This window comes from Pseudophryne corroboree, chromosome 1 (genome assembly GCF_028390025.1).
Source record: "Pseudophryne corroboree isolate aPseCor3 chromosome 1, aPseCor3.hap2, whole genome shotgun sequence".
Classification (NCBI taxonomy): Eukaryota; Metazoa; Chordata; class Amphibia; order Anura; family Myobatrachidae; genus Pseudophryne; species Pseudophryne corroboree.
In genome coordinates, this window is record NC_086444.1 from 1,178,459,603 (window position 1) to 1,178,483,237 (window position 23,635).

Genomic DNA, 23,635 nt, shown 5'->3' on the forward strand with positions numbered 1-23,635 from the left:
ACGTACTGCAGTAGTTGCTACCATCCCAATGCTAAAAATAGTGCTCCAGCCTCCAGCCAGTCACCTCGTCTCCTCAACATCGGCCTGTCTTCACTTCTTAATAAGATGACGAAGCCCCGGGAGACGTGATGGTGGAGTGCGGAAATTAATGATTAAGAAGCAGAATACGTCACATGCTACACGTTTGATTGACATTGTAAATCCACACTCAGAAGTTGTCAGTTTACTCCTAATTGTGATAATTCTGTACAGTATTATTAGACACACGCTGAATATATGTTCCCAGGGAGACATCGCAATGTATACACATATTTATATATATTATTATTGCTTTTTTGTCCAGAATAGCGCACACCAGCGCAATATTTTTATAATGCCGTGAGGTCTTTTATCTCGCTGCAGGTGTGCACTTGCCTTTTTACAGATGACACAAAAGTATGCAATAGGGTAGACACATCAGGAGGGTGAAACAAATGATTGAGGAGCTGGAGGAATGATCAAGAAAGTGGCAACTACAGTTTAATGCCAGTAAATGCAAAATCATGCACTTGGGTCTCAAAAATCCAAAGGCTAAATATAGTACCACCCCCCTGCCTCATGCCGTGAACATCTCAGCTTTGCTTGCATACTGCCATCAGGCTACCTCCCACTTGCCTGCACCTCTTGTCATCTGTCTGTCGCCCCTCCCCATTAGATTGTTAGCTCTTCAGAGCAGGGCCCTCTTTCCTCTTGTTATCTAAGCCCTCGTCTCAACACATTTCACTCACAGCTCTCCCCTACTCAACGACCATCTTTATCCTGCTAGTAAAGGCTCATCTCCATCTATGGCCACCAGCCTCTAGTAGTACGATGATCACTCCCTCAATACTTACATCTTAGCTGTATTATGTCTTTAGAATGTGTGGTGCTCTGTTACCTGTACTCTATTTCTGTTATTTATTTACTGTAATGCAATGTTTTGTCCCCTGTACTGTCCTTTGTACGGCGCTGCGAAACGCCTTATAAATAAAATGTAATAATAATAATAACGGCACAACACTGGAAACTACTGAGGAGGAAAGGGATCCAGGAGTGACTACTTCAGGTGACTTAACCACTTGCCTGGATTGTCGCATATGATGCGACCGGTGCCAGGAGTACATTACCTGACCAGGTTGCATCACATGCGACGCGCTGCCCGCTGTGCGCCCCCATTCTGTAGAAAAGGAGATCCGTTGTGCACAAGGCTCCCTGGATCCCCCAGAGTGGTGCGGCTGGCATTCTGGAGCGCATGTTCCGGGGAAGCACACTGTGGAGAGGGGAATTTTCATTCCTCTCCCAGCACACTGTGACTGATCAGTCAGTCCCCCCTGACACACGCTCCGCTGCTCTCTGCATGGGGGGGATCAATCACTAGTGGGGGGGTGGGGTGATAAAAGGTCAACATATGAAAGGTCGACACTGGAAAGGTTGACAGGTTTCAAAAGGTCAGCACAAAAATGGTCGACACACTTTTTCTTGCATTTTTGGGGTTAGTTGGATAGTTTTTTCATCTGGACCACCATTTCTGACAGGATCGCTTTGCTCACCTTGCTTCGGCACGGGGTAACGCTTCGCTCGCCACAAGGCCACTAAAAGTTATCATTTGTGACATGAATAGTCAAGGAAGGAAAAAGTCCAAAAACATGAAAACACCCCAAAAAACATGTCTGTCATATGTGTATCGACCATATGAGCCTTTTGGCCTTTTACAGTGTCGACCTTTTGTCAGTCAACCATATGTGGTCAACCTAATGAATGTCGACTTATAGTCCGGATCCTCTGGAATTACACACTCTGTGGATGATCCAGCACCACACACCACAGGCAGAACGGAATCAGCCGTGAGGCGGATGATGTCAAAGGTGCGTACTCTAGATGGCGCGAGATGCTCCTTGTTTTTACCAGGGCTTAGCGGGGGTGCCCCCCCCAGTTAGTCGGAGGCACCCTGAGAAGTTACGCTGGCCTTTGCCGCCGAAAGTGCCAGTCAGCTGTAGTGCTACCTCTAGCTAATCGACACCCAGGGTGGTAACGGAGAGAAGGACCAGGGACCTTTATTACCTGACGTGAGGACCTATATTCTCCAATGAGTCTAACCAGGCTTCCTGGAGCCATTCTCCGCAGGTTGCTTGCTGCAGTCCTGGAGGTCCAGTGGCCTCCTTCGTTAGTGCAGGTACCCAGTCCACAGCGGTTCAGCTCCACCGAGGTCACATAACCATGGGAACGGGACCAAGCCAGCTGTCAGGTTCCTATTCTGCATTCGCCTGTGGACAGACTGACTAGGGCTTTCCTACTCCTGTTATACTGGTCCTGGATTATACTGGTATTTGGATGTCGAATACTCTGTGGACTCTGCTACTTGGTGGACCAGTCAAAAGCAGGAGGACCATGAGACGACTGCAGCCCCTTTGCGGTATATATGGTTGAGTATTAATTTAGCTGTGTGGTTCACCCCCCTGAATTTTGTCAATTTTGTAGTATTCCTGGGTGACTTATAAATACACATATATCTTTTTTATTATTTTTAATGTATAATATAGGTACATTTGTATCTTTCCAGTTGTTTTGGCTAAGTGATCCTGGACTAACAAAGGCAACAGGCGCCCTCGGGTAACACATAAGGCAGCCTCAGGCAGACCAGCTGGGCCGAGTGGGCAAAAAGAGCTTAACATAAGTCGTGTATCCTCACACACATTGATCAGGGGAAAGGGAGAAACTAGATTCTGTGAGGGTGGATAATGTTTCATGGGCTTATGTACAGAAATTGACTTATGATATCCTTCTCCCAATTTTCAGGAGGCCCCATCATGGTAGTCAGACAGGCTCTATCACTACCTAGTGGACCCCCCTATATACCGGTAACTGAGTAACCACTTCCCTGATGAATTCCCATCGGTTTAACTAGGACTGTGGCAGCCTGGCACAAAGGCGGGTATCCTTCAGGGTCACTGTGGTGGTCTGTTGATGCGGTTGGTAGATGGTCACGTCTAGTCCTCTAATAAGAACCTTCATGCTGGAATTCTGCTGGCATGGACATCTCTTGGCGCACTTTGGCCATCAAACACACAAAAGGGACACCTGTAATTTAGACAGTCCCTGTCTGTCAATCACTTTGCTAATAAATCCTCTCTACGACCGCTGGCGTGAGAACATGGTGGCACATTCGCAATGCGACTTCTGCCGATAATCGCAGACCGCCGATTGTCACAGAACGCCAACAGTCGCTCAGCTGCGAGGAAACCAGGTTTTTGCTTGGCTCTCTGAATCCTTCTCAATGAGAGACCTGAAGATATCTACCTTTTTGTTGAAGTAACGTTGTTGGATTTTGTGTTCACGGGCGTCAGAAGAAGTTGTATTTCTGCGTCGGCAGTGAAGCGGTTACAGTAACTGGCTGTATTTATGTATTTGATAGAATCCTCTGCCATCTTGCACAACATACGCTCAGGTTATTTTTCACCGTTTCCTACGTGACAAAGCCCCTGTGGGTTTTTTAATCCCAGCTCCCTCTCCCCGATAATTGTGAGCAGTGCGCGGAGAGAGCGTGTTTGACAGCTTGTGAAGCTGCTGTTACTGCCCATAATCACTCAGGATCAGGACACCGGGGGCCTCCTCCCGCCCTCTGGACCCTGCTACTAAGTGCTGTGTGCTGACACTTCGGCTTATTACAGACCGGGCCATGCTGCATCCGCTTTTCTAGCTGGAAGAAAACACACGTTTATTTCCCAGTGTTTCCTCCTAGACCTGTATGTATATTTCCTTAGTCCCGCAGCTTGTGATGCTCTGGGTCACTATAGAGAAATTCTACCTCACTAAGCCTTGGAGAGAGCTAAAGTGGAGCGAGATAAAGTGCCAACCAACCAGCTGCTCACTGCCATGTCACTTGCTGTGTTTATAAATAGCAGTGATTGGCTGGTACTTTATCTCCATCCAAGGCTTAGTAAATATCTTAGTCTATCTCCGTCTACTATGGGATATATTCAATAAGAGTCTGATCCATTCTGACATGCGGTTGTCGGAATGGATCCGACAACCCCTATTCAGTGGACGGCCAAATCCGATTGTCTGATTTGGCCATACACAGGGTCCTGTGCTGCCGGCAGTGCAGATGTTGGCGGCCGGCAGGGGGATTGTCAGCGGGGCGTGTGCGGGACAGCGGCAGGGATAAGCTGGGCGACGGGGGGAGCAGAGATCGGCAGCCAGCGGGAGGAGCTGGTTGCAGGGAGACATGTCTGCAGCGGCGGGGGAGGCGCTACAGGGAGAGAGGTGCCTGGCCGTGGGACGGCCAGGCACCTCTCTCCCTGCAGCACCTCCCCCCGCTGCCGCAGACATGTTCCCCCCACAGCCAGCTCCTCCCGCCGGCCGCCGATCTCTGTTCCCCAGCCGACCGCAGCACCGCTCGTCTTCTTACCTCAATCCAACTTGTTTTCAAGTCGGATTGAGTTTTTCGGAAAGGGGGCCAAAACCTGTCGGATTTGGCCCCATTTCCGACAGAAGCACACGGATCGGAAAAAATCAGCCCCTATTGAATAGGTCGGAACCCCTTTCCGACCTATTTCTGTCGGAAGCTGACGTCTTTCCGACAAGACGGCAGCTTCCAACAGTTATTGAATACACCTCTGTATCTCTCTCCAAGGCTTAGTTAATAGACCCCTATATACACGTTAATCGGCACTGCCCTGAACACCTCACCCAGCGGCTTCAGTGGATCCCAGGTTCTGTGGCTGATTAAACCAGGTGAAATGGATTCTTGAAGTCAGCCAGCTACAGAACCTGCGTAATTCATATGTGTCCAGAATTAAAGGGAAGAGATGGCAACCCTAGTAGAGCCCTACCTGTATAGAAAATAAGTCACGCTTCCCGAATATGTGTATTTTCATTACGCCACTCTAATTATTATGGCATGACGTAGATTAGATTATTGAAGCTCACACTTACATACGTGTAATAATTATAGGAAATAACCTGTGTGGTAAAAGCCAGAATAAATGGCTTTCCTATATGTAAGTTGATCTCTCAGACCACACATATATGATGGGGAAGTTAATAGTGGGATAGATGTCATTATAAATCCCCCCACAACGGAAAGCTTTTATGCGAATTCTTCCTACTTAATCACTATGGCAATTACTTGTAATAATTTGCTGCACTTTAAATCTTTGAGAAATCATTTTAATAAAGTTTAGTAAATGCCAAGTCTTAATAGTGTGTTGCCTTACGGCGCCCTTTATCCTATATAGGAAGCTGTATGGCTGATAATTGGTACATGATTGGATTATAGAACTGTCAATCACACAAACAAACGATTATATACTGGCACCCTTGTCAAAACATTTATAAGGGCACTTTGGGGTAATCACTGTTTTGACAATTTGCCACTAGAATAAATTGATAGGCTGTTGATTGATCTTATGTCACTGGATGTTTATAAAGTCTATTTTATGTGTGTCTCTTACATTTTAAATATTAACGGGTATATTCAATTAGCGTCGGATCCATTCCGACATGCATTTGTCGGAAATGGATCCGACAACCCCTTTTCTGTCCCATCTCAATTTGACTTTTTCAAGTTGAATTGAGATGAGGGACCCAGAGGAGGCAGGGGGGGGGGGGGGGGAGCCGCAGGGAGACCAGCGGGGACAGCCGCCGGCAGACAGAGGAGGGGGGGGGGGGGGAGACCAGCGAAGACAGCCGCCGGCAGACGGAGGAGGGGGGGGGGGGGGGGAGACCAGCGAAGACAGCCACCGGCAGACGGAGGAGAGCAGCGCTACAGCAGCGCTGCAGGAGGATGTCACACAGCCGCACGACCTCACGGCAGTGTCCACCGGCTCCAGCAAGCGTGACCTCACTTGCTGGAGCCGGGTGGAAGCTGCCGTGAGCGTCGCGGCTGTGTGACATCCTACTCCAGCACTGTGTTGTAGCGCTGATCTCCCCTGTATGCCCGCGTCTCCCCGCAGCTCCCCCCCCCCCCCCCCCCCCTCCGCTTGGTCCCACATCTCAGTCCGACATTTTTTTATGTCGGACTGAGATGGTCAAAAAGGGGGCCAGCCCCGTTTTCAACACAAGCACGTGGATCGGCAGCTATACCGGCGATCCACGTGCTTTTCGACAAGTCTAATTTCTCAACTTGTGGAAAATACTGAATAGGTTGGAACCCCTTCTGACCTAAAAAAAAAGTCGAAAACTGCCGTCTTTTCTACAGACGGCAGCTTTCGACATCAATTTAATATACCCCTAAGCCTTTATCCTTCTGTCTCTGCATATACAGTATAATGTCACCGGGTACAGGCAACAATGTGGTGCAGCAGTGTACACCAACCAGCTACACTGTATTATACATAGGTTCTAGCCGTCCGTAGCTGGCCCATGAGGCTGTGTGTGGCTCACAACTTTGGCCAGTCTCACAGTCCAATTTCACTTCTGTAAGCCGGACAAGTCGCCGTGGCTCCTATGTGATTTATTTATGAGTAAAGACATTCCAGCATTATACAAGGGGGGAGAATAAAACAAGTAAGCCCAGCTCACAGCGCCTTGGATAAAAGTGCACTCCCGCGGCTCAGCTCCCGGGTACTTGCAGCGGAGACGCTCCGGCTCTAGGCACATGATCGCAGAGGCTCTCCTGGTTCGCGTGGCTGCTACGGGGAGGAGGTAAGAGGGTCCCCCAGGCGGGACCCGCTACTAAATTGTGTTCCATTCGCAGTCTAGGGAGACGGACTGCGACGCTGGCGTGGACACTGTTACGCACAGGGACCCCACTATATCTGCCAGGGCATAGGAATACAGGTCGGGTGTACTAACACCCAGTTTAATAAGACTCCGTAGTACCAGGCGGTGAGGACCAACATAGGGGAGCCGGCACTTGACCTGTAGCCCCTCCCCCGGCCCAGGGCGCCATCTCTGAGCAGATTTTCGCGCCCTGGAGCTGCTTTACACTCTCCCTCACTCCCTGACTGAGTTGCTGGGCGCCATCTTAGGTATAGCTGCTGCTGGTCTCCAGGACTGCAGGGCAAGGTCTCCCTTATAAAGCCGCCTGTATACAGCGCTGTGACTTTACAAAACTAGTGTACCTGTTACAGAATATATTGTACGAGTATTCTGATATATACCTCTGCTGTGTTTTATTTATATAATATATATATATATATATATATATATATAGTATTGTATACTAGTCCAGTGCAGTTTTATTATCATACTAATAATTATCTGTGTTGTCACTGTGACTGTGTAAGCCTGTATCTGCTGTGTGGATTTCACTTTCAGTGTTTCCCAGATATATCTATCACTATATTCTGTACCCTAAGGGACTAGGTGTGTCAGGGTCTATTATATAGTGCGTCACAGTATTTACCTATTACGTGTTATTTACCTATTACGTGTATTATATTGTGTACTCACATAATACCAGATTTATTTGCAGGTTTTGTGTACTGGGGACTCAGTTACATATTTAAGAATTTATTCACAGGTATTGTACTCTGTCTGGCTTTATCGTACTCATACGCCCTATTGTTACATTTACTGAAATGTCTAACAAAAAGGGCTTTAAGTCCGGGGACGCTCCCGCATCATGCAGAGCATGCACCAAGGAATTACTTGAGGGGGAAGTTTTATATGATGGTCTGTGTACTGTGTGTCATACCTCTCTGTCAGTCCGCAGCTCCTGCAACCAATCTGGAGCCACCCTGGGCTATGTTCTCAACTCTCTTGGGTACTCTGTTAGACCGTTTTAAGCCTACTATGGGATCACCTGTGCCACTACAGCCACAAATTGTCCCTATGGTTAATCCGCCTTGGGTGGATAATTTGTCTAACCAGTTGCAGCAATTAAACCAATCTTTGGTTAGACATAAACCTGCTATAGGTCACACTCGTGTCCCTGGGTCATCTAAGCGGGCTGCTTCCTCCTCACAATCCACGCTTCTCTCAGAAGTTTCTTCTGAGGAGGATGGGGAACAAACTGTCCTGTCAGACACTGAATCAGATGCTTCTAACGATGAATCTTCTTTACAGGTGGATGTCCCTGACTTGGTGGTTGCTATAAGACAGGTCCTCCAAATATCTGATGATGATGAGGATTTCACTACGGTGTCTAAGAAACCTGACAAGTTTAAACGTCAGAAGGTAGCTAAAACTCTATTACCACATTCTGACCATTAGTGGACATACGCCGGGAACCCTTGTCTGAGCCAGGGAAGAAATTCCCCCTACCTAAACGGGCCTTAGCTCGATATCCTTTTCCTGCAGAGTTACAGTATGTAACAAGTGGGAAAACCCACTGCCGGTGGATTCCCATGTCACCCGTCTAGTGGTATCTTCTACTCTGCCTGTCACTACTGTCACCTCAGTAAAGGAACCGACAGATAAGCGTGTGGAGGGATACCTGAAATCCATTTATTACCCAACAGGTGCTGTACATAGACCCGCTATTGCCTGGGCTGCAAAAGGTATTGAAGCATTAGTTCAGGCATTGGAGGAAGAGCTACCCGATGAATTATCTGACAAGGCCAGACAATACCTGTCTCACATTACCACCACTGCCTATTATATACAGGAGGCGTCATCTGAGGCAGGTGTGTTGGCGGCTAAGGCGTCGACTACGTCTGTCCTTGCTCGCCGTATTCTGTGGTTGAGGTCATGGAAGGTGGACCTGGACTCCAAAAAGACCTTGGAGGTACTCCCTTTTAAGGGAGACAACTTGTTTGGGGAAGACCTAAATAAAATTGTGTCTGATGTAGCGGTTGCTAAAACTGCATTTCTCTCAAATCCTACTCCCTATGCACAGAGGGCAAAAGGTACCACTTTTCGTTCCTTTTGGCCTCATGGGAAAGCAAAGGGTCAGGCATACCTGAGACAGTCTTGTGCTACCAAAACCACAAAGCCCAAGACAAAACAGTCCTGGGCGGCCCATCAGCCTGCTTCTAAACAAGACAATTCTGTCGCATGACGGGGCGGTCCCCCCCCCTGGGGGATCCCAGGGTGGGGGGTTGACTTCTACAGTTCACCCAGGTCTGGTTAAAGACCAGCTCAGATGCATGGGTGCGGGAAGTCATTTCTAACTGGTACGCGGTCTCCTTCAAGAGACGTCCCCCTCGCCAGTTTTACACCACGATTATCCCTTTGGATCCGTTAAAAGCGCAAGCTCTACAATTGGTGGTGAGTTCCCTCCTGGATACAGGAGTGGTGGTGCCAGTACCTATGTCTCAGAGAGGCAATGGATACTACTCGACCCTGTTTCTTGTTCCGAAACCCAATGGGTCTTTCCGGCCTATACTCAATCTCAAATCATTGAACAAGTTTGTGGGAGTGTCCAAGATCCGTATGGAAACTCTGCGCTGTATCTGGATATACAAGATGCATATACCTATTGCCATGTTGCATCTGTACTATCTGCGGTTTGCTATTGGCAACATCCACTATCCGTTTCAGGCTCTGCCATTTGGGCTGGCTACAGACCCTCAGATCTTCACCAAGGTTATGGCCGTGATGACAGCTCATCTCCGTCGCCAGGGAGTCAGGATCCTGCCGTATCTGGACGACTTGCTGATCCTGACCAACTCCCACGAAGTCCTTCTCAGTCATCTACAACTGACAGTAAGCTTCCTACAAGCCCATAGGTGGCTCATCAATTGGAAGATGTCCTCTCTGGTCCCAGTTTAGAGCATGGTGCACCTGGGGGCAATGCTGGACACGCACAGTCAGTTGCTGTTTCTGTCTCCAGAAAGGGTCCTGAAGCTTCAGGACAGGATAAGATACTTCCTTTGTCATCCCAGAGTGTCGATACACTCAGCGATGCAAGTACTTGGCCTGATGGTGTCGGCATGCGACATGGTGGAGGGCACTCAATTGAATTCCCGTCCTCTGCAGAGGTTAATCCTTTCCAAATGGGATGGTCTAGCTCATCGGATCAGGTCTCATATGATCACTTTGACTCCGGAGGTTCGTCTGTCGCTGACCTGGTGGCTTCAGGACCAGCAATTACGCAGGGGTCATCCCTTCTGGATCCCCGACTGGGTCCTGCTGACAACGGACGCCAGTCTAAGGGGATGGGGCACGGTGTTGGAGCAACACTCTTTTCAGGGTCGTTTGACCAAGGAGGAATCACTCCTCCTGATAAACATTCTGGAGTTGCGGGCAGTGTTCAATGCGTTGTGTCTTGCCCTGCCCCTAGTACAGAACAGGCCTGTTCAAGTACGGTCAGACAATGCCACCAAGGTGGCATACATCAACCATTAAGGCAGCACTCGAAGCCGCATGGCAATGTTGGAAGTGTCAAAGATCCTTCAGTGGGCGGAACACCATCTACCAGCAATATCAGCAGTGTTCATTCCGGGTGTCCTCAACTGGGAAGCGGACTTACTCAGTCGCCAGGATGTGCACGCCGGAGAGTGGAGCCTACATCCGGAGGTCTTTCTGCTCCTAGTGGACAAGTGGGACCTACCAGATGTAGACCTGATGGTGTCTCGACCTCGAGCAGCGTTCGTGGACGCACTAGTCATTCCATGGTACTTTCGGCTGCTTTATGTGTTCCCTACAGTGTCACTCCTGCCCAGGTTACTGCGGAAGTTCAAGTAAGAAGGAGGAATACTACTTCTAGTCGCTCCAGCGTGGCCCAGATGGCATTGGTTCTCATACCTGCATGGTCTATCGACAGAGCGTACTCTTCTACTTCCTCAATGACCAGACCTCCTCGTACAGGACCCTTGTCTCTATCCAGATCTGGCCAGACTGGCTTTGACTGCGTGGCTCTTGAAGCATCACCCCTAGGGTCCAAAGGATTTTGAGGCGGTCATCGAAACTATGTTGAAAGCCCGCAAACTGTCATCTGCCCGGATCTACAGTACTACAGAATCTGGAATTCTTACTTCACCTTGTCTGCTGATAAGAGCTATGATGTGTACAGATTCAAAACATCCAGAATCCTGGTTTTCCTGCAACAAGGCCTGGATTTAGGCCTTTGTCTGGCCTCCCTCAAGGTTCACATATCTGCCTTGTCGTGTGGTTTCAGCGAAAGATTGCGTCTATACCTCTCGTTCATACATTCACTCAGGGCGTATTGCAGATTCAGTCTCCATGTGTCCCTCCTGTGGCTTCATGGGATTTGTCTGTTGTCCTGAAAGCCCTGCAAGAGTCTCCATTTCAGGGGTGTATCTTCCTATTGGCCAGGATGGCACTTGCCAGGGGTGCCGGGCAAGGGGGCGGGGGTGGGGGGGGGGGGGGGGTAGAATGACATAGTAGTTCTCACTGAATACATCCCTTAGCAGTGCTCATCCACTTCTGTACTCTCAGAAGCGTATTGCACTGTGACACTCACAATAATGGTGAATATAGCCGGGGAGCGGGGCACTTCCTCTTCCTCATCCACTCCCCTTCTCATTGGTCCCACGCGGTCTGTCACCAAACACAAGCCACTACAATCAGCACCAGTCAGCAGTGCAGCATGAGCATGCCTGTACATTTTCTGTGGTACCGTAGCTGCACTGCATGGTCTATCTTGGCAGTCTGGATCACAGCTTACAAAGAGCTCTGTATGGAGAGGTATCTAGACCAGTGACTGCCTGTCCAGCTGTGTTGAGACTACAAGTCCCAGCACACCTTGTCAACTGGATTTGCTGGGACATGTAGTGCCATCACACCTAGAGAGGGTTTTTTAACTGTATGTATGTGTGCATATATCCCCTCGGTGTCCCTGTCCGCATCCTTCTTGTAATTCCCCCTCAGTGTTCCTGCCCGCACCATCCCTGTAACTGCCCCCTCAGTGACCCGGTCCATACACTCCTGTAATACCCTCTCAGTGTCCCTGCCCGCACCCTCCCCATAATTCCCTCTCAGTGTCCCTGACCTTAGCCTATCTGTAACTCCCCGCTCTAAGTGTCCCTGGGTGGGGGAGGTGGGGGGTGCCAGTTCCTTAATTTGCCAGGGGCGCTCAGACCCCTAGATACACCCCTGCTCCATTTGAACCTCTTGAGTCAGGGGACCTTAAATGGCTTTCGGCTAAGGTTCTGTTCTTACGGGCTATTGCCTCTGCCAGAAGGGTGTTGGATCTAGGTGCTTTGGTACAGGCTGTCCGCATATATGTGGAGAGAACTGACTCTATTATGAGGTCAGATACCCTTTTTGTCCTGTTTGGTTTCCACAAATGTGTCTGGCCTGCGAATAAGCAAACTTTGGCCAGATGGATTAGAATGGTGATTACACAAGCTTATGTGCAGGCTGGTCTTCCGGCTCCTGCTGCTATTAAAGCTCATTCTACTCTGTCTGTTGGACCTTCTTGGGCGGCCCGCCGTGGCACGTCCGCAGAACAATAGTGCAAGGCAGCTACGTGGTCCTCGGTGAACATGTTCATTCGGGTCTACGCCTTTGATACTTCCGCCTCCCAGGATGCTTCCTTTGGACGCTGGGTTCTCATACCCGCTAAGGCGCGTCCCCTCCCTTGAGGAACTGCTTTAGGACATCCCCGATGTATTCCCTGTTGAACAAAGTGTACCCTGCTGCAGAAAAGGAGATTTGTGGTAGACTTACCTTGGTTAAATCTCTTTCTGCGAGGTACACTGGGTTCCACAGGGCGCTCACCCTGACGCACCTAGCTTCTATGGGTTTGTATGGCATTAGCCGCTGGTCCCTTCTCCTGTCGTGAGAAAGTGGTTCTATGTGACTAACATCTGCCTTCTCTTTTACCTGCTCCTGCATTGGACTTTTTAACGAAACTGAGCTCACAGTCCTGGAGGCGGGGTTATGGTGGAGGCCCCAATGCATCCTGGCACAGCTAAAGCTTTAACCTGTTGGTGCCTGGTTCAAGATCCAACTCTACACCCCAATATATTCCCTGTGGAACCCGGTGTACCTCGCAGAAAGAGATTTAACAATGGTAAGTCTACCATTAATCTCCGTGTTCCAGTTTAGTGTCAGATACACATAATGCCCCCAGGATAGTGCCAGATATACATAATGCCCCTAGTATAGTACCAGATACACATAATTCCACCAGTATAGTGCCAGATACACATAATGCCCCCAGTATAGTACCAGATACACATAATGCCTCCAATAGAGTCAGGTATACATAATGTTCCATTATAGTGTCAGATACACATAATTACCCCAAGAGTGCCAGGTACACATAAAGCCCTCAGTATAGTGCCAGATAAACATAATGCCCCTAGTAGTGCTGTTTACACAAACTGCCCTCAGTGCTCACTGCCACCACTGCTGGGATCTGCTGCTGCTGGCTTCTGTGTCCGAGGGGAGGAGAGCGCAACTCATGCTTCTCCTGCCCCTCAGTAAGTCCGGTCTCCCATCTTCGGCTGCAGGCATCTAAAATATGGCATCGGTTTGTGAACCAAACAAAACTTGTGGTCCGGCAGCCAATCAGGAGCGGTCCGCAAGTTCTGATTGGCTGACGCCTGCTCCACATTTAAAATTGCTGCGTGCCCTTAAAAACCCCGCTCCAGTCAAACGAGTCGGCCCTGCTAACACACAATATGTTATAAACAGATTATGTGGAGTGAAGTGGGTGTATGTTCCTGCACTCTGCAATAGTACAGATAAATGTTGGACAAGTCGGCCTTTGTTAGCCGCGCAGCCCAACTTTTTAAATCAGGACGCTGCCTCCCCCCCTCCTCCCCCACGGGTTCTGCATTAATCTCAACACATCCATCCTAAACGTTTCATTGAGGTCGGGGATCACTCACTGTCCAGATCATTGGAATCTCCCAGTGTAATACCTTCCATTAGTCAGTGCCATAGATTTACAAAAACAGACATGTGCAAGTATTGGGGGTAATTCTAACCTGATCGCTCACTAGCATTTTTTGCAGCGCTGCGATCAGGTCAGAACTGTGCATGCGTAGGCGCATCGCTCGGGTACACAGCGGATCGTTGCTGTGCGATGGATTGTACGAAAAATCCATTCGCACAGCCGATCGCAAGGAGATTGACAGGAAGAGGGCGTTTATGGGTGTCAACTGACAGTTTTCTGGGAGTGGTTGGAAAAACACAGGCGTGTACAAGTGTTTGCAGGGAGGGTTCCTGACATCAATTCCAGGACCGGACAAGCTGAAGTGATCGCAGCAGCTGAGTAAGTCCTGGGCTATTCAGAAGCTGCAAAGATCTTTTTGTACCGCTCGCCTGCACATGCATTCGCACACTTGCACAGCTAAAATACACTCCCCTGTAGGCGGCGACTATCTGATCGCAGCGCTGCAAAAAATAGCTAGCGAGCGATCAGCAATCAGATTCTGTGTGTCATTTTCTAGAATAGAATAGAGAAGGGTGTGGTTTGTTTTATCGACAGTATCTAGGTCGACAATGTTTAGGTCGACCACTATAGGTCGACAGTCACTAGGTCGACATGGATGGAAGGTCGACATGGTTTCTAGGTCGACATGTGCTAGGTCGACAGGTCTAAAGGGCGACATGAGGAATTTATTTATTTTTTGGTGTCGTTTTCTTCGTAGAGTGACCGGGATCCCAAATTAGTGCACCGCGTCCCCTCGCATGGCTCGCTTCGCTCGCCATGCTTCGGGCATGGTGCCTTCGCTTCGCTCGGCACACTTTACCGTTCCAATCGTAGTCCACGTGGATCGTTAAGTATGAAAAAATCCAAAATAAAATGTGAAAAACTCATGTCGACCTTTAGACCTGTCGACCTAGAAACCCTGTCGACCTTCCATCCATGTCGACCTAGTGACTGTCGACCTATAGTGGTCAACCTAAACATTGTCGACCTAGACACTGTCGATCTTCAGACCGGATCCCATAGAGAAATGATAGCTAAAATCTGGTTGCTACAGGCAACACCTCCACTTTTCATTTTTAGAAGCTTTAGTTAATCTTCCCCCTAGTGTATGAGAAGTATGATACAGGGTTTCCATAGCACATACTGCCTGACTCAAATGGGATTTCATCATGTCTTTTATGAGCTGACTTATGCCTTACTGCATCTTTTACAAATACATATAACTTTTTTATCCTGTGATCCTTAGCCTTGTATTTCTATCATCAGGCAGAGGGTTTTTCTTCTCTCTCACCATCGAATATGACCCATTTCTTCTGTGATGCATTGGATGCAGTTGTATTCAGAAAGTAGCTTTATGCTGTATCTCAGGGCTAGGAAAATATATAGCTTGACCTGATGTTATAAATTCATGTCTGGAATGCCCAGAGATATGCTGGAAAATAATTTTCATGTTATTAAAGTCATGAAGGACATTTATAAAAATTCAATTCTGTGTGTTCTGATATATCGGGGCAGAATTCTGCATGGTACGTATTTATGAAAGATCAATGGAAAACACCCAAAACTGGCAGTAACAAGTGCAAGCGCCCCTAGCAATGTTTTACCAGAGCAGCTGGGCGTAATGTCACCTGAGTGCAAGCAACAGTCACATTATATATACAATACACTATCAATGGGCAATCATTTATTACCGGTTCTGCATGCCTGCAGTGGCTAAATGCGGAGTATTATTGTACACCAGGCACTGTCTTCTCAACTCTCTCTCTTTCTACCTGTCTTTTTCTTTCCTCTTATCTCTCTTCAACGTCCCCCGCTTTAGCTCTTCCTCTCTCTACCTCTTACTGCATGTCTCTGGCCTCATGGAGCTCCCTGAAAGTAACATCACTGACACAGGTGGGAGGGGTCAGAGTTCTCACCAACATGCCAGCATGATGACATCATTTTTATCAGTAGTTGATTTTATTATATGGATTCACACAATTGAAACACCAAATATCAAATACTCTGTACGCATTATAGAACAGTAACTTCTAAGGCAAAAGTCATATCAGATGATTCAGTGTTACAAGAGTCTTATTGCCATATTCTGGGCCATATGGCCCTTTATATTGTAAATTATGTATGTAATGGTCTATATTAGCAGAGTGAAGAGGACGGGTGGGAGTGTAAGGGGAGATAAGGTCAGAGATGTAGATGGGAGAGGAGTGGGTGAGGGCTTTGTAAGCGAGTGTTAGAAGCTTGAAATTGATTCTGAAAGGGAAGGGGAGCCAGTGAAGGTCTTGTAGGAGAGGAGAGGTGGACGTAGTGCGTTTGGTGAGGAAAATGAGCTGGGCTGCAGCATTGAGGATAGATTGGAGTGGAGAGCAGGGCTTAAAGTGGTCCTGGTGAGGTGGTGGAACTCATGGAGGAGGACCATTGAGGCACCAGGACCTGAGGAAGGAGTAGGTGGCTGCAGCTCATCAGCAACACTAGTGCCGCCTGTATCATCGATTGACGCAGATGATGGGGTGGGTTTTTCTGTTGGAATTACTGTGCAGGGGAATGGAGATGGTGGAACTAGTTCCCCCTACCATTACAGGTGGTGGAACTCAGTTCCACCTTGTTCCCCCCCCCACTTTAACCCCTGGTGGAGAGAGGTATTTGTCAGGAATGCCAGTCAGGAGGAGATTACAGTAGTCCAGTCTGGAGACGACCAGTGAGTGGATAAGGGTCTTAGTAGCGTCCTGGGTCAGAAAGGGTCTGATCCTGGAAATATTTTTTAGATGAAAACGGCAGGTTTGTGAGAGGTGTTGAATGTGTGGTTTGAAGGAGAGGGAGGAGTCAAGGATTACTCCAAGACAGCACACTTGGGGGCTAGAGGAGATAGTAGTGCCATCAATAGATAATAAGATTGTGGGAGGTGAGGTTATGCGGGAGGGAGGGAAGATGATCAGCTCAGTCTTAGACATGTTAAGTTTAAGAAAGCGCTGGGACATCCAAACAGAGATAACAGAGAGACAGTTGGATATTTGAGTGTCATCAGCATAGAGATGATATTGGAAATCAAAAGAGCTAATGAGCTTACCTAGTGAGGATGTATAGAGAGCGAAAAGAAGACGACCAAGGACAGAGCCTTGGGGTACAACCTGCAGTTAGTGGAAGTGAGGGGGAGGGGGAGTCATGAGAGGAGACAGAGAATGAATGGTCAGAGAGGTAGGAAGACAGCCAAGAGGGGGCAGTATCACGCAGACCAATGGAGTGAAGGATTTGCAGTAGGAGAGCGTGGTCCACAGTGTCAAAAGCAGCAGAGAGATCAAAAAGTAGTGGCCCTTAAATTTAGCAGCATAGAGGTCATTGCAGACTTTTGTAAGGGCAGTTTCAGTGGAGTGGAGAGGACAGAAGCCAGACTGGAATGGGTCAAGCAGTGAGTGTGAGGAAAGAAAGGAAGGAAGGCGGTTGTAGACAATGCGCTCAAGTAGTTTGGAGGCAAAAGGGAGAAGAGAGATGGGTCGGTAGTTGGAGAGAGTGTTTGGATCAAGGGTAGGTTTTTTAAGAATAGGAAAGATGAGTACATGCTTGAAGGCAGAGGGTACAGTGCCTGATGAGAGGGATAGATTGAGAAGGTGGGAAAGATGGGAACAGGCAGAAGGAGAGAGGTAGCGGGGGAGGTGGGAGGGTATAGGGTCAAGAGGGGAGGTGGTAAGGGGAGAGGAATGAATGAGGGCCATGACTTCCTCTCCAGATGCATGGGAGAAAGATGTAAGAGTTGGTGAGAGGGATGGGGAGGGGTCATAAGTTATGGGAGGAGGCTGGTTGCTGATGGTCTGGCGCGATGTGATGTCCAGACGTATGGAGTCAATTTTGGACGTGAAGGAAGTGGCAAAGTCAAGAGCAGAGAGTGAGGAGGGGAGATGGAGTTGGGCAGAGGATTGAGTTGAGAGTGGCAAAGAGGCGCCGGGGGTTGGAAGACTGGGAGGAGATGAGGTTCTTGAAGTATGACTGTTTAGCAAGGGAAAGGGCAGCACTGAATGATGAGAGCATAAGTTTGAAATGGAGGAAGTCTGCCTTAGAGCGTGATTTCCTCCAGTATCGCTCAGCAGTACGTGAGCATTTTTGCAGATATCTGGTGTATTTGGTGTGCCAGGGTTGAGGTGTTAATTTACGAGGGTGAATAGTGGTTGGTGGAGCAACAGAGTCAAGAGCAGAAGTAAGGGATGCATTGTATATGGAAGTGACTTGTTCAGGGCACGAGAGAGAGAGAATAGGAGAGAGAAGTGAGGATATGTCTCCCCTTAATCTTAAACGACGTACTAAGAAGATGCATTGATGTTAATCTACTGGGGAATCTGCAAACAGCTGTGGTCACAATATTTACACGTTTACATAATTTCCAATGCTATGTCCTGTACTTTGCCTATACATTTGTTGTGTATGTCATACAATTAGAGATGAGCGGGTTCGGTTTTACTCGGATTTACTCGGTTCTCAAAACGGCATATTACTGGCTCACGGATGTCACGTGTTTTGGATAGCCCATAGAAAAAATCTGGATAAAACCGAACTGGTGTTAATTCTGGTGTTAAATCCGAACCCGCTCATCACTACATACAATATGTATTGCAGTAGTGCCAGTCTATCATCTGACCAGTGCAGAGTAAGAAGGTCATTTTGTTTTAATTTCTCCTTTATCAAGGTCGGCCTTAATGCTCTGGTCCAGAGAGCGAACCAGTTTACGCCCTCTACCAGACTCTTCATCCAGCGGTTCGTGCCGTTCCCAGCTGTCGGTAAGTCCTGTGAACTCTCTGTGTGTTGTGGCCAGGTGACTCCTTAGGCCAACAGGAGTCTTGGATGCAAAGGTCCAGTGTATATAACGGGGAGAGGGGGTGGGGGTGGGGGGTGGCCTTGGTTCCATTGTACAGGAGACGTTGGTTACAGCTGTTGAGTACTGTGATTGTTTGTTGAGATCTCACTTTATTGATTAATGGTGGAATAGTATAGAACCAGACAAGAGTTCATGGAGATAGACTTGGGATAAAGGAGAAGCACATGTCCAGAACATTTGAAGGGTTCCGGTAATCTTCAGGAGCCGCGTATTTCCTAAATAAGTAGAGGGCGAGGACAAGTGGCCAGGGGGGAACGACACAGGGTGAAGTTAGAAAAAATTGCATTACTTCAGGAGTGGTTGACGTTTAGAATAAACTTTCAGCAGATCTGGTGAGGACACACATGTAAAGGAATGTAGCCAACTGTGTGCTAACCAAGGTCCGCCATGGCGCTCACTCACAAAGAAGTGCTGCGTTTATACATTTACATGGCAGCTCTAAAGATAAATATATGGAAAGGGCAGCTGCTGTCAGCAGGTTTGTGTACTGGCACGGCTGGGAGTTAGAGTCGCACCTCGCTGTGTCTACGCTGCCAGATTGCCGAGCCACTGGCATGTGTCACCAGCTGATAGAGATAGACAATGCTAGGTGAGGACAGCGCACTGCAGAGATGCCAGGTGCCTGCATAGCGCCTCCTCCTGGTCATTTACAGATCATTGGTGGCTAAACGGTGCTGCTGCTTGTTATATTATACACAGACACTGAGGATATATTCTTTTCTGCAGCGGGGTACACTGGTATTCCACAGGGAATAACATTGGGGTGTAGAGTTGGATCTTGATCCGAGGCACCAACAGGCTAAAAACTTTGACTGTTCCCAGGATGCACCACACCGCCTCCTCTATATAACCCCTCCTCCGTGCACAGGAGCTCAGTTTTAAAGTTGGTGCCTGCATAGCAGGCAAGGGCTGTGTTAGGCAGCCTTGAAGAATTGAAGAAGAAAGCTTCTTGAAGACGGAGCAGCAGCACTTTTATGTCCTTAGGACATGCTGTGCCGCGGCTCCATCACCTCCACTCTGTGGCGCTGTATACTCCCGCGGCCTGATTCCCGGGTACTTACAGCGGAGAAGCACCGGTTTCTTGGCACACCGCCGCTGCTCATCTCCAGGATCGCATGGCTGCAGGACATGGGGAGGTGGTGGGACCCGCCAGGTTGAAATAGCGATCCCGCGCGGTCTCTAGGAGACGGACTGCGCGGCTGGCGTGGACACTGTACGGCTCAGGGACCCCACTATATCCACCATGGCATTAGGAGCACAGGTTACTTTTTATACAGGCTCTGTTTATACCAGTGGTGAAGTCCAGCAAATGTGGGATGGAGCGCTAACCTGTAGCCCCTCCCCCCCAGCTCTGGGTGCCATCTCCCGCAGATGTTCCTGCCCTGGAGCTGCTTTCACTTTCTCCCTCAACTCCCTGCTGAGACCAGGCGCCATTTATACTTCAGGGCTGCTCTCCACGGGGTTGCTGGGTGCTGTCTCCTCTGTATAGCCGCCTGTCACAGCGCTGTGTTTATACAGACACTTGAGTATTCTACATGTCCTATAGACAGCTTTAGTTAAGAAATAATTGTGCTTCTAACAGAATAGAATTAGAATAAAATAGAATACAATTATTCTGTGCTATACATCCAGTATTGCTGTGCATTGTTATATCTCTCTGCATATACATATCTGCTATTATATGTAAATTGCCTGCCCAGTGCAGTATTATTGTTGTGTTCATTACTCCTGCATTGTGTTTGTGACTGAGTGTGCCATATAGCTGTTGTGTGTGCTCTCCTTTTAAGTGTATCACACCCTTGCTATCACTATATTCTGGTAGCCAAGGCTTCTAATAAGTCCATTCTGGCTCGCCGGATTCTCTAGCTGCGGTCCTGGTCTGTGGATCTGGACTCTAAGAAAACCCTGGAGGTGCTCCCTTTTAAGGGAGACATTTGTTTTCAGAGAAGACCTCAACAAGATAGTGGCTGACTTAGCTTCTGCTAAAACAGCATGTCCACCTAGTACTGCTCCTTTGGTACCGAAAGCTAAGAGTACTTCCTTTCACTCCTTTCGTCCTTTGGGGAAAGCAAAGGGTCAGGCGTACCTGAAACAGGCTCGCACTCCCCACCGAATAAGCCCAAACCTAAACGGGCCTGGGCTGCCCGTCAGCCTGCTTCCAAAACTGACAAGCCTTCTGTGTGACGGGGCGAGCCTCCCTCTGGAAGATCCCAGGGTGGGGGGGCCAACTTCTATGGTTTACTCAGGTCTGGTTGAAGACCACTTCAGATACCTGGGTACGGGAAGTCATCGCTCGAGGGTACGCCGTATCCTTCAAATCGTCCCCCTTATCGATTTTGCCTGACAGATGTTCCTTCGGATCCGGTGAAGGCAAAGACTCTTCATTCTGTGGTACAGTCCCTCCTGGACACAGGAGTGGTAGTACAGGTGCCTCTGGCTCAGAGGGGCAGGGGGTACTACTCACCGAAACCTAATGGGTCCTCTCGGCCCATTCTCTACCTCAAGTGCTTGATTAAATTTGTGAGGGTCTCCAAGTTTCGTTTTGAAACTCTTCGCTCTATTGTTCTGGCCTTGGAGCTTGGGGATTATATGGTCTCCCTGGATATACAGGATGCTTACCTGCATATTCCCATTGCAATGTCTCATCAGCAGTACCTGAGGTTTGCTCCGTGAGTCTTCACCATGGTCATGGCGGTAATGACGGCTGTGCCCTGCCGTCAAGGGGTCCGGATCCTGCCGTATCTGGACGACTTGTTGATCCTGGCGAATTCCCCAGAAATTCTCCTATGCCATCTGGATCTGACTATCCAGTTTCTGCATGCCCACGGGTGGCTCATCAACTGGAAGAAATCTTCCCTGGTCCCTGCTCAGAGCATGGTGCACCTGGGGGCGTTGTTGGACACTCACAACCAGCGGTTGTTCTTGTCTCAGGAGAAAGTCCTAAAGCTTCAGGACAGGATTTGATGCTTCCTATCTCATCCGCAAGTGTCAATACATTCGGCAATGCAAGTGCTAGTTCTCATGGTGTCGGCATTCGACATGGTGGAGTACGCTCAATTCCATTCCCGCCCTCTGCAGAAACTGATTCTTGCCCAGTGGGACGGCCTGCCTCACCGGATCAGGTCGCAGATGATCTCCTTGTCTCCGGAGTTCCGTCTGTCACTACACTGGTGGCTGCAGGACCATCGATTGAGCAGGGGTTGTCCCTTCTGGATCTCCAACTGGGTCCTTCTGATGACGGATGCCAGTCTGAGAGGTTGGGGTGCAGTGTTGGAGCAACACTCCCTTCAGGGTCGGTGGACCAGGGAGGAGTCTGTCATCCCAATAAACATTCTGGAACTGCGGGCGGTGTTCAACTCGCTGAACTTGGCCTAGCATTTAATACAGAACAGACCTGTTCAAGTACAGTCGGACAACGCCACCACAGTGGCTTACATAAATCATCAAGGCAGCACTCGAAGAGAAGTATCCAGGATTCTTCAGTGGGCGGAACGCCATCTGCCAGCCATATTGGCAGTATTCATTCTGGGGGTCCTAAACTGGGAAGCGGACTTTCTCAGTCGTCAGGACGTACACTCCGGAGAGTGGAACCTCCATACAGAAGTTTTTCAACTCCTCGTGGACAAGTGGGGACTTCCAGATGTGGACCTGATGGCGTCTCGACACAATCACAAGGTTCCGGTCTTCGGATCAAGGACAAGGGATCCTCAAGCAGCGTTCGTGGACACACTGGCAATTCCATGGAATTTTCAGCTGCCATACGTGTTCCCTCCGGTGTCACTCCTGCCCAGAGTAATAAGGAAGTTCAAGCAAGAAGGAGGAATCCTACTTCTGATCACTCCCGCGTGGCCTAGACGGCATTGGTTCTCAGGCCTTCAGGGTCTCTCGATAGAGCGTCCGCTTCTACTTACGCAGCGGCCAGATCTCCTCGTTCAGGGCCCCTGTGTATGTCAGGATTTAGCCCGGTTGGCTTTGACGGCGTGGCTCTTGAAGCTTCCGTCTTGAGGGATTTTCTGAGGCGGTTATTCAAACCATGTTAAAGGCCCGGAAACCGGCTTCTGCTCCGATTTATCATAGGGTCTGGAATTCTTACTTTGCTTGGTGCGCCACTAATAATCATGATGCTTACAAGTTTAGTACGGCCAAACTTTTGGCCTTTCTACAACAAGGCCTGGACTTGGGCCTTCGTCTGGCCTCCATCAAGGTTCATATTTCTGCCTTGTCGGTTTGGTTTCAGAGAAAAATTGCGACTTTACCTGATGTTCATACGTTCACTCAGGGTGTGTTGCGGATTCAACCTCCTTATGTCCCACCTGTTGCTCCTTGGGACTTGTGTGTGGTTCTGGAGGCGTTGAAAGGGTCTCCATTTGAGCCTCTTTAATCTGCAGACCTTAATTGGCTTTCCTTTAAGGTATTGTTTCTGCTGACTATTGCCTCTGCTAGAGTGTCGGATCTGGGTGCCTTGTCTTGTAGGTCCCCATATCTGATTTTTCACCGTGACCGGGCGGTTCTTAGAACACGTCCTGGGTACTCACCTAAGGTGGTGTCTTCTTTCCACCTTAATCAGGAGATCGTGGTTCTGGCCTTTGCCTCTCCTGACTTGTGTTCCAAAGAGCAGTCTTGGATGTGGTACGGGCTCTCCGTATCTATGTGAAGAGAACTGCATCCCTTCGGAAGTCTGATTCTCTCTTTGTGCTGTTTGGTTTTCACAAACGTGGCTGGCCTGCTCACAAGCAGACCCTGGCCAAATGGATTAGAATGGTGATTGCACATGCTTATGTAGTGGCTGGCCTTCCAGCTCCTGCTACCATCAAAGCCCATTCTATTCGGTCTGTTGGACCTTCTTGGACGACCCGCCTTGGTGCGACCCTTGAACAATTGTGCAAGACGGCTACGTGGTCCTCAGGGAACACGTTCATAAGGTTCTATGCCTTCGATACTTCCGCCTCCCAGATGCTTTCTTTGGACGCCGGGTTCTTGTGCTCGCTACAGTGCGTCCCCTCCCATGAGTATCTGCTTTA

The 23,635-nt window shown here is 48.9% G+C and overlaps 1 protein-coding gene across 2 annotated transcripts in view; it reads left to right on the forward strand.

Moving 5' to 3' along the window:
* Positions 1-23,635, forward strand: part of SFXN5 (sideroflexin 5) — a 439,382-nt gene that overhangs the window by 214,102 nt on the left and 201,645 nt on the right. For both annotated transcript variants that reach the window (XM_063925240.1, XM_063925244.1), the window contains exon 10: positions 18,426-18,516. In XM_063925240.1, coding sequence (XP_063781310.1) covers positions 18,426-18,516 — 91 coding nt within the window. The remainder of the gene's footprint in view (positions 1-18,425; positions 18,517-23,635) is intronic.